Genomic DNA, 17670 nt, shown 5'->3' with positions numbered 1-17670 from the left:
TACAGCAAATGTGAAGAAGCCTCTGACTGAAGAAAATCTGTTTTCTCAAGACAGTATCGTGAAGAGGGTGGTCAGGGTTGTCCATAATTTTCTTGATTTTATGAAGATTCCTTCTTTGCATCGTCATCTCCAGAGGTTCCACAGTCTGTCTGTAGTCCAGTCTGCTCTGTCGCTTCTTATAGACGCTTCACTGTTGTGTCTCCAGTCCAGTCTGTTGTCCAGATGAACACAGAGGTATTTATATTCCTTAACCACCTCCAGTTCTTTTCCCATGATGGAAACAGGATTTGATCTAACCCTGTTCCTCCTGAAATCAACAATCGTCTCCTTTGTTTTGTTCACAATTAAGATGAGATGATTGTTCCCACACCTTAACACAGTGGTTCTTAACCTTTTTTGAGGTACCAAACCCTCCAGTTTCATATGCGCATTCACCGAACCCCCCCCTCCTCGACACAGAAAATAATTTGCGGTATTCTGATTTATTAATGTAATTATATTAGTTGTATTACCTCCCCCACGCCACTAGAGGCAGTACCAACCCCGAAAAGGTGTGACTAAGGAGCAGATTTAGACTATAGAATTTGGTAAAAACTGTGAGCTTTACTGAAGTAATTAAAGACACAAGTTCAAATCCATGCTGAGAGTGGAACTCCTTCCTGCAGCTAAGCAATGTGACGTGATCCTCTGGAGCAAGTGATGGCAAAACGGGGCGTCATCACGACTTTTCACAAGTGTGTCTTTACCTCCGCGGCAGAGGCTCCACTGAACCCCTGAGACCGACTCATCGAACCCCTGGGGTTCGACCGAACCCAGGTTAAGAACCACTGCCTTAACACAAAGCGGTCCACCAGCTCTCTGGACTCAGCCTCTTGTCCATCTCTGATAAACCTGACAACTGCAGAGTCAATTGAGTATTTCTGTGGATGACAGAAGTCAGACTTGTGCTGGACGTCTGAAATGTACAGAGAGAAAAGGAATGGTGAGAGTACAGTGCCCTGTGGTGCTCCTGAAGTGATGAATGAAGTGATGGGTGGCACTGTCCGCTTCACTACAGGTTCACCATCAAATGCACAAACTTCCATTAGCATCAGAACAGAGAGCCACTAACAGGAGGCACAGCCGGATGACCAGGGATACATATGTAATGTTCAGGAATGAATCTTGAGTCTGCATTGGAGTCTTAACACTATGTTGTGTCTGATTGCAGTAGCACCTCTGTTTCCTGATCTTTCCCTGATTAAACTTGGCTGAAATCAGTTCATCAGCACTGACTTGAGATATACTATTCCTCAGTAATTTTTCAACTCTGGGTGCACCGATAAATAAACCCTAACTTCCTTAATTTTGAGAGATCAGTGATACATACATGTGAAGTTGATCTTATCCACCAATCTCATATACCTCAGCAAAAGTCTAAAGGTCAGCTACTGTCCTCTATTGCTTTCCAGAGAAATTGTTAGCACTTTTGCAGTTAACAATACTGCAATACTGTTGCCAAATCAGCAAGCAGAGGTGCTGCCAGGAATCTTGGGCTCCATAACAAAAAATGAAATTGGGCACCTCCTGTGCACCTGCTGTTACAGTTTCTTGAGTCTATCTGACCCATCAAAAGTGTCACAATTTTAAAGGTTTGCAACTGCCTTCTTTTCTTTGGTCCAATACTGATACTAGAATTGTGTCCGAATTCAGGGACCGATTCAAATTCAAATTCAAAGGACCGATTTGTAGGCTGATTACGTCATAGCATGGTGACAAGGCCTGTCCGAATTCGAAGACTCCTTCACATGCGTCCTCCAAATGCATCCTCCTTTTCCCCAGATTTGAAGGACGGGTCCAGTGTATCCTTCATGGCCCACCATATCCCATAATTCATTGTGTGTCCAAACCAGGCTAGGGTAGCAGAGTGGCAATGGCGGTTAAGAGCAGCAAATTGTTTTGCTATATTACACTTTAAATGACACAACGTAATTTGGTATAATGTTTTTAGGCGAGAATGTAAGTGTGTAAGTCTCAAATATATGCTCGGTTCACCTAATTGCAGTATTGCTCCAACATTTTCGGACATGTCTGCTCCCGCTGTATTAACAGCCAAATCCCCTCGCCAGCTGTCAGCTGGCTGGGCGCTCCAGGTTTGTCATACCGGGAGAGAACGCCTGACTCCCGGCACATTGTTATAAAAACCCTTGCTAGCTTTCCCCAACGAGTGGAAACACTGATATTATTCAAACAGGTAATATCTGTATGTAAAATGTTTGGTTTACTAAAGTATTTAATTTATTCCTGAGCAAATTGGTTTGATTGATTAAAGTTAAGCCTCCAATCATAATAATTTTATTTAACTGTAATGTCTTACTTGAAATCTGGAGAGTATTATATTTGAAAATGAATAATTTGCTTATATTTATTCCTTGTAGAAATGTTCAACACGTTTGAACATTTTAGAATCAAACTAACAGATTTCTTTTTTACTATGAAACAGCATTTACTATAAAAGGTGAAGAATAATTCAGAAATCAGGAGTAATACATGACTAAAAACAAACTTTGGCTCCATTGATTTTATTTTCTTTGCCACTCTCTGCTTCGCTGTCGAATTCACAGCTTTTCTCTTCTGGTCGTCGTTTATTCGTGATCTTCAAAGGACCCGACCTACGTAGACCAGGTCCTTCGAAGGATGCAGACCCTGAATTCGGACATAGCTATTATTTACAGCTAGTAAATAATAGCTTACATCCAACAGTCCGCATACAGTATGCAAATAGGTTGCTTAATTTTTTTATTATTATTTTTTTATTATTATGTCTCTCCCCACCAGCAACAGTCATAGGCGACATGTAAAATATACATAAAGCAACCCAGACTTCTCAAAAATGCTATGAAGTTGCATTTTGTTCAAGCAGCAGTATATAACTTTAATTAAAAAATATGTTTCTCCATATTTGTTAAAGCTGTCACCATGTTGTGTAGGACTGTCTGGACTGACAGGAGGCTATTTTTTATTATCTTTTTATAAAGATTGTTTGAATTTCTGTCAGTATTAAATATTGTTGTGTAATTCTAAAAATAGCAGAGAGACAGGAAAAATCTCTATGGATTCCCTGTAATTCCCTGAACACAGTGTTGCTCACCTTTATCACTGGGACGGGAGGATTAGGCTGGTATGGTGGCTAGAGCTGCTGCTGACTGACTCATCTGTTGTTAAGTGTGATAAAAGGTACAGGGGCAAGTTAAATATATGAATATGTTGGTAGATTTGTTCCTTCATTCTTTAAAAGAAATGGAGGCAAACAGTCTGTAGCTAAGCTAACTGTGCTAAATGGTTGATAATTGACAGTCTACCCACCTCTTGGAGAAGAACTGGGTTACAAATTGACAAATTGAGGGTAGAGAACATTCCTTTTCTCTCTATCTCCCTATATTTTTAAAACCTGACTTTATTATTTTTCTTGGCAGCATAGTAACTACCACAGTCATTCTTGTCTTCTACCAACTGCTGCTGAACACAGTCACCTTAAAGCGTTAAGCAGGAACGAACCATTTCATGCAGATCCAGGGGGGTGTTCAGGGGAAATATGGATGTGTGGTTTTTGGTCTGGGAGTGACAACATTTAATTTTACTGCTAAAAATATTTTAAAAACATGATACCAATATTAATTTTGTTATTAACAGGGCCCAGGGGTTTCTATTTCTCTAATCCTCCCTGTCCCCCCAAAAAAGACTATTTTGTGGGAAGACCCCATGTCGGCCAGGGGCCCTTGGAACTGTCCTAACTTTTCCCCCCTATACAGCTCCCCTGCCAGCAAGATATTGAAAATGACATTGATCCTAATAATTGTTTTACTGGTATCGACAGTTGCCACTATCACACTAATGACCAGTTCAACAGCAGCATTCATCGTCATCAGCTTTATAAAAGACACAAATGGGTCCATAGAAAGATAATAATCACAAACACAAGTCACTCTTTTACAGAAAGGCTAGACCGCCAGCGGTTCTACATTCTGGACTTAAACCTGACTGAGCTTTGTGCAATATCCGCTAGTATCAGGATGATGTCATTTGTAGAAACACGTAACTTCCACATAAATCTGAACGTAAGGTTTCGTAAGACAGCAGGAAAAGTGGAGACACCAATACCGACAAATACCTGACTAGCACTAGTCTATCTCCCCATCCTAAACAGCATCCTCATTCCGTCATTGTATGCCATTTTGAGTTTCTGTAAACTGCTTTGTTTATACTGTCTCCATAAGTGGGCAGTATACAAAGGTGTCCTGTAAACTGTGGGTGTTTTATTTTGCATGGCGCTTTGCTGCCATCTGTTGGACTTTTAGGGAACTACCTTACTTTTATGTTATTTAGTCAGTACGGTTGTTTGCTAGCGGTAGAGCAGATGAACGCCACATTCCAGGTTGAATTCTTCAAAGCAATGCCTGTAAGTAGCAGCTTATACTTCAAAACGAGCCTTTATGTTAACATATGATAAAAGAAGTAACTTGTTTATTGAATTTATGTTTGATTAGTTTTGGAAATACCTGCGGGCGATTTGAATATGTGCTACGTCATTGCTGACTAGCAGGCTGCTAAGATTTCTTAGGTCGTTATATAACATTGCAGCTCATAGCATTCTGAGGTAGCTGTTGTATCAGTTGTACTTCTAATGTATGTATCTGAATGTAAAACACTTCTGTTTGCAGCTCTGAGCTCATCCTGAGTTGTTTGTGTTTTGGCAGTTTCACTCCATTGTACATGGAAATAAAGGAAGAACTAATTAATCCTGACTCGTGTGAAAGGAGTTTGGCTGATGGTTAGTTTTGGTACAAGACACCATAGCGAGACCATTACAGTGAAAAGGCAGAAGAATCAGCCGAAACTTAGTCTGGAATCATCATGGAAGATCATGATGGTGCATCTCAAGTCAGCACAGGAAGCATGCTTGTCTGCATCACAGGTCAGCAGGACTGCGTTAGCCAGTGTCAGAGCAGAAGCAGCACGTGCACGCGCATCCTACGCTAAGCGAGAAGTACAACTTAAGCTGAACAAAGTCAAATTGGAAGCAGAATTGGAGTCCCTGAGCTTGCAGCGAAAGGCAGCAGCTGCCGATGCAGAAGCGGACATTCTGGAGGCAGCTGAAAGTAATAGTAGCCATTTTTCTGTCATGCAAAGGAGTAATGCACCAATACATGCTGAATCAGCAGAACACACATTGGAATATATTGAAGGACAAGCAAAGCATCAAGTCGACCTACAAAGTAAAGATGCCCTAAGCAACATACCACATCCAAAGGACGATTTTCCAAGAGAGAAAGTATCGAGCACCAACGTCACACATGAGCCAGTCAGAGGAAGTCAAAACATGGAGATGTTTCAGAACTCTGACAGGGAAACACCTTCAAAGGCTTATGTGCAGCTACCCACACCCAGTCATTACCCTCCAGCCACAGGAGATGATTGTGATAGGGCATCATTGAGACATCCATGCTACCCTAATCCAGCAGCTCGGCCCTATACATCACCAAATGTTACCAGCTCACATCCTCAAAGTCACAGAGACTCGATGTTTGACATTGCCAAGTATTTAGCACGGCGGGATTTGGTGAGCACAGGCCTCAGCAAGTTCAACGACCAACCAGAAAGCTTCAGAGCCTTTGTTAACGCAACCCAAGAGCTAGAGCTTTCAGCAAGTGAAGAGCTGGATCTTCTCACAAAGTGGCTTGGAAGTCAACAGAACATGTGAAGAGGATGCGCCTTATGCACATTAGTAACCCTGAAGCAGCTCTCAAGAAAGCCTGGGACAGGTTGTATGAGTGCTATGCTGTACCAGAAGTGATTGAAAGTTCATTATTTAAACAACTTGATACATTTCCCAGAGTTGCCAGCAGGGACTACAACAGCTGGGAGATCTTTTATTAGAACTCCAGGCAGCAAAAGAAGATGGATATCTTCCTGGATTAGATTTCTTGGATACAGCTCGAGGAATTAGTCCAGTCTTAGAAAAGCTTCCCCACAATCTACAGGAGAAATGGATAACAGAGGGCTCAAGATTTAAGAGAGAGCATTATGGTCGTTTCCCACCATTCTCCTATTTTGCTTCATTTGTGTGTAATGAAGCCCGTACCAGAAATGATCCCAGTTTCGCTGTTCCCAGCAGTTCTCAACCTACTGTAAAAGCTAAGTCATTTGTGCAACACACAGCTGCAAAATTTCCTGTAACAGTGCAAAAAACAGACTTTGAAGAGGGAGATGGCTCAGCTGTTCCTGCCACACCTGACAACCCAAGCAAGCATTGTCCAATCCACAAAAAACCCCACCCTCTGAAGAAGTGCAAAGTTTTCCGAGCCAAAACATTGGAAGAAAGGAAAATGTTTTTAAAAGACTGTGGGATTTGTTACAAATGCTGTGCATCCTGTTCCCATATTACAAGAGACTGCAAAGTTCTTACCAAATGCAGCGAATGCAACAGTGAACACCACATCTCAGCAATGCATCCCGGTCCACTTTCAAATGAGTTAAAGACTACTTTAACATCAGAGGTCAGCGAAGTCGAAAAAGATCATTCTAACAACATCGCTGTAAGTAGTCACTGCACAGAGGTTTGTGGTGAAAGCCAAGCATCCATGTCTTGTGCCAAAATATGCCTCACCAGAGTGTTTCTTCAGGACCAAAGAGGCAGTAATTGACGACCAAAGCAACTGCTCACTTGCTAGGTCAGAACTGTTCGAGATGTTCAACATCCAGAGTCAGGTTTTTCCCTACTCATTGAAGACATGTTCAGGGCTCACAGACATGTCAGGGAGGAAAGCTGCAGGACTGTGTATTGAACCAGTAAACAGAGGAGAATGTATAGTTCTGCCACCGTTGATTGAATCCAACCAATTACCCAACAACAGGTATGAAATACCTACACCAACTGCAGCTCTTCATCACCCACATCTTCAGTTCATTGCTTCGCAAATCCCTGAAATTGATCCCAGAGCAGAGATACTGCTCCTGCTTGGGCGGGATGTGCTCCAAGTGCACAAAGTTGCACAGCAAATAAGTGGCCCAGCTAATGCTCCCTTTGCTCAGAAGCTTTACCTTGGCTGGGTAGTAGTCGGGGAGGTGTGTCTTCAAGGTGCCCACAGGTCAAGTGTATCATGCCACAAAACCACTGTTTTGCCTGGTGGTCGACCATCTTACATGACATCATGTGATGCATAAATACAGCTTCAAGAGAGAGCAAGCTACGGCGGGGAGGGCCCTTGGGGCACCACTGCACTGTCAAATGAGCAAGGAGAACAAAGCATAGGAAAGACTGTGCTTACTGAAACAGGTAACGACAATAAGTTAGCACCATCATATGAGGATATTGTCTTTTTAAAGGCCATGAAGACCCAAGTGTACAGAGATAGACAATATCTGGGTCACTCTGCTGCCATTGTAGGCACCCAGGCCAAGGCTGCCAAACAACCATGAGCAGGCAGCAAAGCGCCTCAACTCCTTGTGCCACACGCTCAACCGAAAAGGGGAGATGAGAGAACATTTTGAGAGCTTCATGAAGAAGATATTTGAAAACAATCATGCTGAGATGGCACCACCACTTGCAGAAAATGAAGAGTGCTGGTACTTACCTTTCTTCGGTGTTTACCATCCTCAAAAGTCAGGGCAAATCAGGGTCGTTTTTGATTCCAGCGCTCAGCACCAGGGAATTTCACTGAACAGTGTGCTGCTCAAAGGGCCAGATCTCAATAACGGCTTACTTGGGGTCCTGCTTAGAGTCAGGAAGGAGAGAGTAGCTGTCGCAGCTGACATCCGTCAGATGTTTCATTGTTTTCATGTAAGGGAGGACCACAGAAACTTTTTGAGGTTCAGAGACAATGACATGACTGAAGACATCGTCGATTACTGGATGAAAGTCTATGTGTTCGGCAACAAACCATCCCCAGCTGTAGCCATACAGGTGCTGGTCATAAAATTAGAATATTGTGATAAAGTTCATTATTTTCCATAATGTCATGATAAAAATTGTCCAGACCAAATTAAATTTTTATCTCCATAAAACTTTTCAGCAGATGGAAGCATGAAGCGCTCCAAAATCTTCTGATAGCTGCTGCATTGATCCTGCCCTTGATAAAACCCAGTGGACCAACACCAGCAGCTGACATGGCACCCAGACCATCACTGACTGTGGGTACTTGACACTGGACTTCTGGCATTTTGGCATTTCCTTCTCCCCAGTCTTCCTCCAGAGTCTGGCACTTTGATTTCCGAATGACATGCAAAGTTTGCTTTCATCCGAAAAAAGTACTTTGGACCACTGAACAACAGTGGTCCAAAGTGCTGCTTCTCTGTAGCCCAGGTCAGGCGCTTCTGCCGCTGTTTCTGGTTCAAAAGTGGCTTGACCTTTGACCTGGGGAATGCGGCACCTGTAGCCCATTTCCTGCACACGCCTGTGCACGGTGGCTCTGGATGTTTCTACTCCAGACTCAGTCCACTGCTTCCCCCAAGGTCTGGAATCGGCCCTTCTCCACAATCTTCCTCAGGGTCCGGTCACCTCTTCTCGTTGTGCAGCGTTTTCTGCCACACTTTTTCCTTCCTACTGACTTCCCACTGAGGTGCCTTGATATAACACTCTGCAAACAGCCGATTCGTTCAGAAATTTCTTTCTGTTTCTCACCCTCTTGCTTGAGGATGTCAGTGATGGCCTTCTGGACAGCAGTCAGGTCAGCAGTCTGACCCATGATTGCGGTTTTGAGTAATGAACCAGGCTGGGAGTTTTTAAAGGCCTCAGGAATCTTTTTCAGGTGTTTAGAGTTACTTTGTTGATTCAGATGATTATTTTTATTGCTCGTTCAGAGAACCTTTTCATAATATTCTAATTGTTTGAGACAGGGATTTTGGGTTTTCATGAGCTGTTTGCCAAAATCATCAAAATTAAAACAATAAAAGACCTGAAATATTTCAGTTGGTGTGCAATGAATCTAAAATATATGACAGCTTAATTTTTATCATGACATTATGGAAAATAATGAACTTTATCACAATATTCTAATTTTATGACCAGCACCTGTATATGGTCTCTGAAGAGCTGCTGAAGCAGGAGCACGTTGCCATGGTGAAGACACGTCACTTTTTGGAGAGACATTTCTATGTCGATGATGGACTTATGTCTCTTCCATCTGATACACAAGCCATAGATCTCCTTCAGAGGACCCAAGCGTCCCTGTCTGAGTCTAATCTTCACCTGCACAAGGTTGCATCTAACAGTTCAGCTGTGATGAAGGCTTTCCCTCCTGAGGACCATGCAGAAGGAATCAAAGACCTGGATTTCAGTGGAGATCAGGAACCTGTGCAGAGCAGTCTGGGGTTGTGCTGGCAGGTAGCATCTGACACCTTAACATTCAGTATCTCTGTCAAGGACAAACCATTCACCCATCGGTGTGTCCGATCTATAGTGAACAATTATGTGTAAGGCATCTAATAAACTGCTACCTGAGCTCAAACAGAGCATGTTTTTTGAGAGAGAAGGGGGATATAACGTAAAGGGTCACTCCAACTTAAGGATTCGTAGTTTACGAACAACAAGAAAGAGCTTTTGTATTTCAATTCACAGGGTAAAGTTATGGAGAAAGTTAAATGAGAGTTGAAACAAAGTCAAAATTTCATAAAAGGAAATATAAGGTCATTTTCACAAGATATAGAAATATGGGTGAGAGATAGCACTAATGTGTATATGTAAATTGAGGCTTACCCATATGAGTGTGTAGGAATGGATGTATGTATGTTTATACTTGGACATATGTAAACCCAGATAAAATGGAAAATTAATTAACCTGCTTATTTTTATTTTTGATTTGATTTATTAATGAAGGTCATTCTGAAAATATCATATGAGTTTATGGGGTAGGAGTTCACAAGGATCTTCTTCCTGCTCCTTTTCCAGCATGTCAAGATTGCTCTGTTACAAAAATATGTCTTTTGCATTCCTTGTTCTTGTGCATGATTTTATACTATCATGTTCAACATAAATAAATAATATAGCAAAATTTACGACAAAAAAGTCAGTATCAGCCAAAATCAGAATTGGCAGGTCAAACTTTTTAAAGATCAGTAATCAGCGATCAGCCAGAAAAGTAAAATATTTGCACCTCTAATTTCAGAGGTCACACAGTCTTGCTCTGCATCCCTTTAATTTATTAATTATATTGGTTGAATGGATGGACGTTCCTGCAGCCTTCGCAACTCGGACAGATTAGACTGAGCGTTATGGGAGGATAGTCACAGAAAGTCTGGGAAGAGTAGAAGACGTGTGGATTAACTTCAAACAACATTCAGCAATAAAATGGCATTAGTAGGTTTTCCTAATATTGGACTACTACAGATTTGATCTATTTAAGATGTCAGAAGATGTTTGCTGTCCATCATTACATTACATTTCTCTGATTTTTCAGCTGTGCCTTTCAGCTTCCCAGTCTTTTTGGTTGCTTATCCCTGGTTGCGTGTTTCAACTTTCTGCCCGGATTTAATTCACATGCATTACATCTCTGAATTCACCGTCTCACAGTCTGGTTTTTATATTCATTCACTTTGCTTTATTTATTGCTGATACAAACAGGAAGTGTGTTTCTGCAGAACTTTATTTAACCATGACCATTATTAATATTACTTCCTCATTGCACCATGCAGTGCCCACTAAGTGATGGACTTTGACCCAGCCTGCTAATGAATACACTACAACAGCCTCTTTTACATAATTTTCCAACAGGTCTAGTTTTATGTGGGTCTGTATAATACGGAAGAGGATTAGGGCCACTGGAAAGATGAAAAAAATTCTGACTTTAATCTCAGAATTCTGAGATTAAAGTCAGAATTCTTTTTGAGTTCACTGAGAAATCTTCAGCTTCTCTGTGAACTCAAGCTGAAGAATTCTGAGATTAAAATCAGAATTTTTTAAAAAAAAATTTCAGTGGCCCTAATCCTCTTCCGTAGTATAAACATATCATATCCAGATAGAAAACTTTGGTCCATCCACTGTTGTTGGAACAAGGACAGAACAGGTACAAAGACTTACCTGGTTCAGCATGAAGAACTGAAGTTTGTTAGAAACATGTTAACACATTTTGTTCTTTTCTAGTTTGAATTAGCTGATTTCTGTTTGGTTGTTTATCTAAACTGGACAATGTGTACATTTAGATCACAAGTACATCTCAATAAATTAGAACAGCATCAAAAGTTATTTCAGTAATTCAGTTAAAAAAAGATACTATCAGAATCATCACACATGGTGATATTTCAAGCTCTTGTTTCTGTTCATTTACTTTATTATGGCGAATGAAAACCAAGCATTTGGTTTATTACAATATTACACTGGTTATGAGGTTCCCACTTATGAAGATTGGCGCCTCTCTTGTTTTCCACTTCTCAGTGAACTCAAGCTGAAGAAGGATGGACCTACATTTCCCAGACATCAGTATGTCTCTGCAGTAGCTGCTGTAAGCTTTGCATTAATCCCCACCTGCCAAAATGTGCTCACACAGCCAGTGCATCTTATTGGCTGAAACTGACTGTTATGTATAATCTTAGTGCCATTATTCAGCTTTACAGAAGAATGACATTCATTTCAATTCTCATTTACTTAGACTTAAGACAACTTAAGGACCAAACCACTTTTGTCTATGTTTTAATGTAACTGGGATTAAGACTCATAAAAGGCACAATGTATAGTCTTTCATAATTTCTTTCTTTTATGCAAGTGCTTTTGTTGGGGAAAAAATAGTTGAAATATGAAAATGTTCATTATTAGGCCAACAAAGTATCAGAACAAAAACTCTAAATATTCTCGTGTTCAAATTAATTCAATCAAGTAGATGTATAATGTTTTGAATGAGATCATTTCTGTGTGTCCATACAATGTGAATATATACATGTAGAGTCCATCTGCGGCCATGAAACTGTTAGTTTATTCAGCTGTTTAGCTGTCTGTGTGAGTGGGAGGAACGATGCGTGTGGAGTTCTCTCTGTTGGAGATGTGAGATCAGATTTAACACAAGAACCAACAACAACAGAGAAGCATCTTCAGAGCATTTCCTCCATCCACTGATTGGTGATTGGAGCTCAATGATTGACATGGAAGATCAGGGGAGTCTGCCATCTAGTGGACAGAATGAGAATTTACATTGGCTGCCTGTTATTCATGACCCAAAAATCAACTTTGTTTATTCTTTTCTGGTTTGTTATTCTTGCCATTCTTCTGGCTTCGGTATATTCTGCAAAATAGTTTTTCAGTTTTATAGTCATATGTTTTGTGTGTGTTTTTTATTGCCATCTTTGCTAAAAAACATCTAATCTTTAAGAATAAAGATTAGATTTACAATTTTTGCAAATGTTAGAGAGTTTCCTAACATATTGTGTTAAAGAGAGAGATGTGCAATGAGACCAATCAGAGCAGGAGATAGTCAGAAGATGTTTGCTGATGATGCAGTTAGTTCAAAATAAGCACTTTTATTCCTTGGTTTTACACATAAGGACTTGGAATCATCTGGTTTTTACCGGGTTCTAACCTTATTTAAATATAGTCTAAAGCTACTGTATATTTTCTTAGTTATTAAACAAAAGAAACACCTCAATATGAAAAAGCTGTGTGAGAAAAAAAACAGTACATCCCTGCTGCTTCATGTCTTTTAGTAACCTGGTGATGCTAATCACAAGCAGTAATATTAGAGAAGAAATGTTGCTGTCAAGTTATCCTGACCAAAAACAACCAATCAAAGCCTGTAGGAGGGTCTTAGCACTGTCAGTCAACCTCATGTACACACTACTCAATATGCTAACGGCAGAGAAACAACTCACCATTTATCTGCTGTCATCGGTGGCCATGCTAACTAGCCTTAGCATTCATGGTGGGCTCTACTAGCTACAGAGAGCAAGGTGGGAAAGGAGACTGGGGCATGAGCAGCACCATACACAGGGAGATTGACAGCACTAAGACCCACCTCCTGGCTCTGATTGGTTGTTTTTAGCTGGTGGTGGGAGAAAGCAGAGGAGCTTGAATCTTTTACTCTTTTTTTGGTCTCATACCATACTGTCATGACATGTTGAAAATTTCAACAGATATCTAAAATAATATATTTCTTAGAAACTGTACAGTCTGCAGCATTATGGACAGTTGCCTTGTCCTTCAGCTTCCTCTAACTGTAGACTGTGGAGTTTTCAGAGAAATTACCAGAAATCCATCCATCCATTTTCTGTTTGATGTGTGTATTCTTGTTTCTCAGACTGCATGATGAACATCCACAAGCGATGTGTGGCCAACGTCCCGAGCCTGTGTGGAACGGATCACACGGAAAGGAGAGGACGTATCCACATCTCCGCCCACATCACTGACGATGTTCTTGCCGTCACTAGTGAGTGCTCTCTGTCCATTCATCTCTTCATTTTCACTTTGACACACACACACACGTTTGTGTTGCTATCTTTGTGGGGACTTTCCATTGACTTCCATTCATTTCTACAGCCTAAACCTAACCTTTACCCTTTTCCTAACCCCAACCATCAGAAACCTAACCCTAACCATCACATACCTAACCCTAACCAAAACTCAATTCACACCTTAGTCCTGACTCTGACCTCTGACCCAAAAACAGGGTTTCCCCTTGTGGGGACCAGGCTTCGGTCCCCACAATGTAGTATGTGTCAGGAAAATCATCCCCACAAGGTATTACAAACAAACGCACACGCACACACACACACACACACACACACAGCCTCTAAGCAAAGCGGTCCATCAGACTAAAACTGAAACTGGAAAGTCCATTTAGTCGTTCAATTATCCAACGATTGACCCACATCTCCAGCAGGATGTGCACAGCCACGTGCCAGATTCCTCTGCCAGACAGCTGAGGATTGATTATGGAAGAGAAACTACACAGGTGTTAAATGTTGTCGGATGCAGAGCTGTTGAGGGCAGACAGACATGGGCAAAACCAATCCAGACTATCCATATTGCATCTTTTCTTTTTCTGTTGAACTTATTTTTCTCTGCTCTCTCCTCATCAGTCAAAGAGGCAAAGAACCTGGTGCCCATGGACCCAAATGGCCTATCAGACCCCTACGTTAAGCTCAAGCTGATTCCCGACCCCAAGAGTGAGAGCAAGCAGAAGACGAAGACCATGAAATGTTGCCTCAACCCCACCTGGAATGAATCCTTCACTTTGTGAGACTTTCTTCTTCTCCTCTCTGTGCTTAGTGGTTTCAAGTCAACTTGTTCCTTTTCTGGCATTGTTTTTAAAAAAACAGGAAAGGTTGGCCTCATTTTTAGTTACGTATGCAAGCCCCCCCGCCCCCCCACCTACCCACCTCCACCCACTCACTCCCCCCCCCTCCCCGATGGTTTTGTCCATTTTCTCTAAAATTACCGTTGTTTTTCTGGCTTACTGTAATAACAGAAAAAAAAGGATTAATTTATGTGCTGAAATAAAGAGAATCAGCATTCACATAAGACCTGCTTTCTGTTGATATCTCTTAGTAAGCTCAAAGAAAGTGACAAGGACCGACGTCTGTCAGTGGAGGTATGGGACTGGGATTTGACCAGCCGGAATGACTTTATGGGATCGCTCTCCTTTGGCATCTCAGAGCTACAGAAACAAGGAATAGATGGATGGTGAGGACTAGAGATTATATTCTGGGCCTTCTGAAACCTTTCCACATTTTGACATATTACATCTGCAGAATTCTGTGTATATTGTTGCTTTTTTACACAAGTGGATAGAATTGTTAATGAAACCCACAATGGTTACAGAAATAACTTCAATGTGACGGAGGTAATAATGAATAAAAACTATGAAAATGAACAAATGAAAGTCAAACATTGCTTTGCTTTTCAAACATGCTTCAACAAAATTATTAAAAAAAATAAACTCCTGAAACGGATGTGGATAAAAATGATGGTACCCTAAACTTAATATTTTGTTGCTAAGAGGAAAATCTTTTGAGGCAATCAAAAGGTTTTCCTGCAATCACTGCAATCAAACAGTTCATGTAGTTGTCCATGAAACTTCTGCACCTCTCTACAGGCATTTGGCCCACTCCTCATGAGCAAACTGCTCCAGTTGTCTCAGGTTTGAAGCCTTTTCCAGACTGCATGTTTCATCTCCTTTCAAAGATGCTCAATAGGATTCAGGTCAGGGCTCACTGAAGGCCACTTCAGAATAGTCCAATATTTTTCCTCTTAATTTCTCTCTAGAACCCCTTGATAGTCTTGAGATGTCATTATACTCTGCACAGATTCAAGATACCCTGTGCACACATAACGGAGCCCCTTCCATGTTTCACAGTAGTTCTTTTCTTGATATGCTTCATTTTTGTCTCATCTGTTGGTAGGACATTCTCCCACAAGCTTTGTGGTTTGTCAACATGTAGCTTGGCAAATTCCAGTCTGACTTTTTTGTGATTTTTTTTTTCCAACAATGGTGTTCTCCTCGGTCATCTCCCTTGAAGTCCACTTTGGATCGCACCAACATTGGATGGTGCGATCTGACACTGATGTTCCTTGAGTTTGAAGTTCACCTTTATTGTCTAGCGTTTTTTCTGGGCTCTCTTGTTACTGTTTGTATTGGCCGTCTCTTTGTTTTGCCATCAATTTTCCTCCTGCGGTCACATCCAGGGAGGTTGGCTACAGTCATGTGGATCTTAAATTTCTGAATAATATGAACATCACAGGAACATCAAGCTGCTTGGAGATGGTCTTATAACTTTTACCTTTAACATGCTTGTCTATAATCTTCTTTCTAATCTTCTGAAACAGCTCTTTCCTTCACTTCCTATGGTCCATGTTCAGTGTGATACACAGCATGTCACCAAATAGCACAGTGACTACCTGTAGCTTTACATATAGGGCCACTGACTGATTACAAGAAACCTGTGATGCTAAGTAGTGGACACACCTTGATTTAACATGGTTCCTTTGGTCACATTATTTTCAGGGGTACCATTAGTGTAGAGTGCAAAAGTATTCAGCCCCTCTGAGCCAATGCTGTATGAGGCCTTGAGCACAATTGATTGAGGGGCTCCTCCTGCTGTTAATGGTGCGTTCACACCAAACGCGTTTTGAGCATCAGGCGTGTCTGGTTTACATTCAAAGTCTATGTGGAGGCGTGTCGAGGGTCGTTCTGGCGCGATTTGAACCGTTTGGAGCATTTGACTCGTTGAGCGCGTCCAACAGGTCCGACACTCCACATAGACTTAGAATGTAAACCAGACAAGCCTGACGCTCAAAATGCGTTTGGTGTGAACAACAGTATTTCAACATGGATTTAGTGGAATACAGCCGGGGTAGTTTAATTGGCCGACTTTAAAAGCAATCAGTTATAATTGTAAATTACTGAGATACTATACATTTGTGAACAACCAGCTCAAACTCAAAAATTAAACTCATAGCATTGTTGCTATGGTAACAAAACAATCTAAATATGAAGATTGTTCTTTGCACTTCTACAAAGTAAACTTACCAGCTCCTTAAACTATTAAAATTAAATGTTAAGCAATTTAAAATAATTTCATTTATCTATGCAGAAACTATTAAATCAAATTGAACAACACTGACATTCTGAATAAACAAATTTTAAATTTCTCTATGTGCTTTAAAACATTAACATTTATGGGATCCCTGAAGGAGCTACTGACTTAATTTGGATGTAACAAAAGTGAAAATAATTCATGTTTATTTTAATTGTATTTTTTTATTTGTTGGTTTTCAATAGCAACAATCTGTGTGTTTCAATAGCATTTCACTGACCAGTAACATATATAATTACCCAATAATATTTTTACAGTTCCTGTCAACTTAAGGTCTTTTAATACAAAAACAAAGTGGGTCGTTGGTGGACCGCCTCAGCATCACGACCACCGAGCTTTGTGGGGGAACCCTGAAGGAAGTTGCTCTCAGTATCTTCTTCAGAGGTTTTTATGTTGTTCCCTTCAGATGTTCTTGGTGCTGCACAACCACAGGTGAGAGGGGAGGAAACTGTCTTCTCAAAGGGTTTGGTTTGGTTGGTTTGACTCGGTGTACATAGACTTTGACTCACAGACCAGACAGGAGGTAATGTCCTCCTGTCTGGTCATAGAAACAACAAAACAGCCCATAACTGAAAAGATCCACAGCTGAAGTGGGAAATGTGTTGACAGGACAATTATTAATTAAGCTTTTCTTAAATCTCTCCTTTTATTGTTTAAAGAAAAAATATATAAAAAAATAAAGTTGCTACAAAACATGTAGGAGTCCCAGCAGGAACGTACTCCAGACATATGGAACCAACATTGAACTTTTCATCTGTATGCAAAACAACAGCCATCGAGAAACACTTGCACTGTATGATGCTGCCTCACACCATTTCCATTTTGAAACATGGTGGTGGTCACATCATGCTCAGGGGATGCATTGTTTTTTTAGCAGAAACAAAGAGGATGATGAATGTAGCTAAATTCAAGGTACTGCTGGAAGGAGACCTGTTACAGGACGTGGAAGACTTTGAGACCAAGATGGAGGTTAGCTTTCCAGCAGGACAGCAATCCTAAACACAGCCAGAGCTCCGGTGGGACGGTTTGGATGAAAGCATATCCATGGTTTCAATGGTCCAGTCAAGTGGCAGATCTAAAAGCATTTAAGAAAACTTAAAAGTTGAATTTCACAGA

General features: G+C 40.9%; 1 protein-coding gene across 1 annotated transcript in view; it reads left to right on the top strand.

Annotated features, from left to right (window-relative positions):
• LOC106911025 (protein kinase C beta type-like) overlaps nt 1–17670 on the top strand; it is a 77766-nt gene that overhangs the window by 49137 nt on the left and 10959 nt on the right. Inside the window, exons 5-7 of the mRNA XM_088016362.1 lie at nt 13257–13385; nt 14038–14194; nt 14507–14641. Of these exons, the coding sequence (XP_087872488.1) occupies nt 13257–13385; nt 14038–14194; nt 14507–14641 (421 nt within the window). The remainder of the gene's footprint in view (nt 1–13256; nt 13386–14037; nt 14195–14506; nt 14642–17670) is intronic.

This window comes from Poecilia mexicana, unplaced genomic scaffold (assembly GCF_051168715.1).
Source record: "Poecilia mexicana isolate PSO_F unplaced genomic scaffold, ASM5116871v1 scaffold_1, whole genome shotgun sequence".
In the NCBI taxonomy this organism is placed as follows: Eukaryota; Metazoa; Chordata; class Actinopteri; order Cyprinodontiformes; family Poeciliidae; genus Poecilia; species Poecilia mexicana.
The sequence above is the reverse complement of the archived record's forward strand: the minus strand, read 5'-3'. Positions and strand labels throughout refer to the sequence as shown.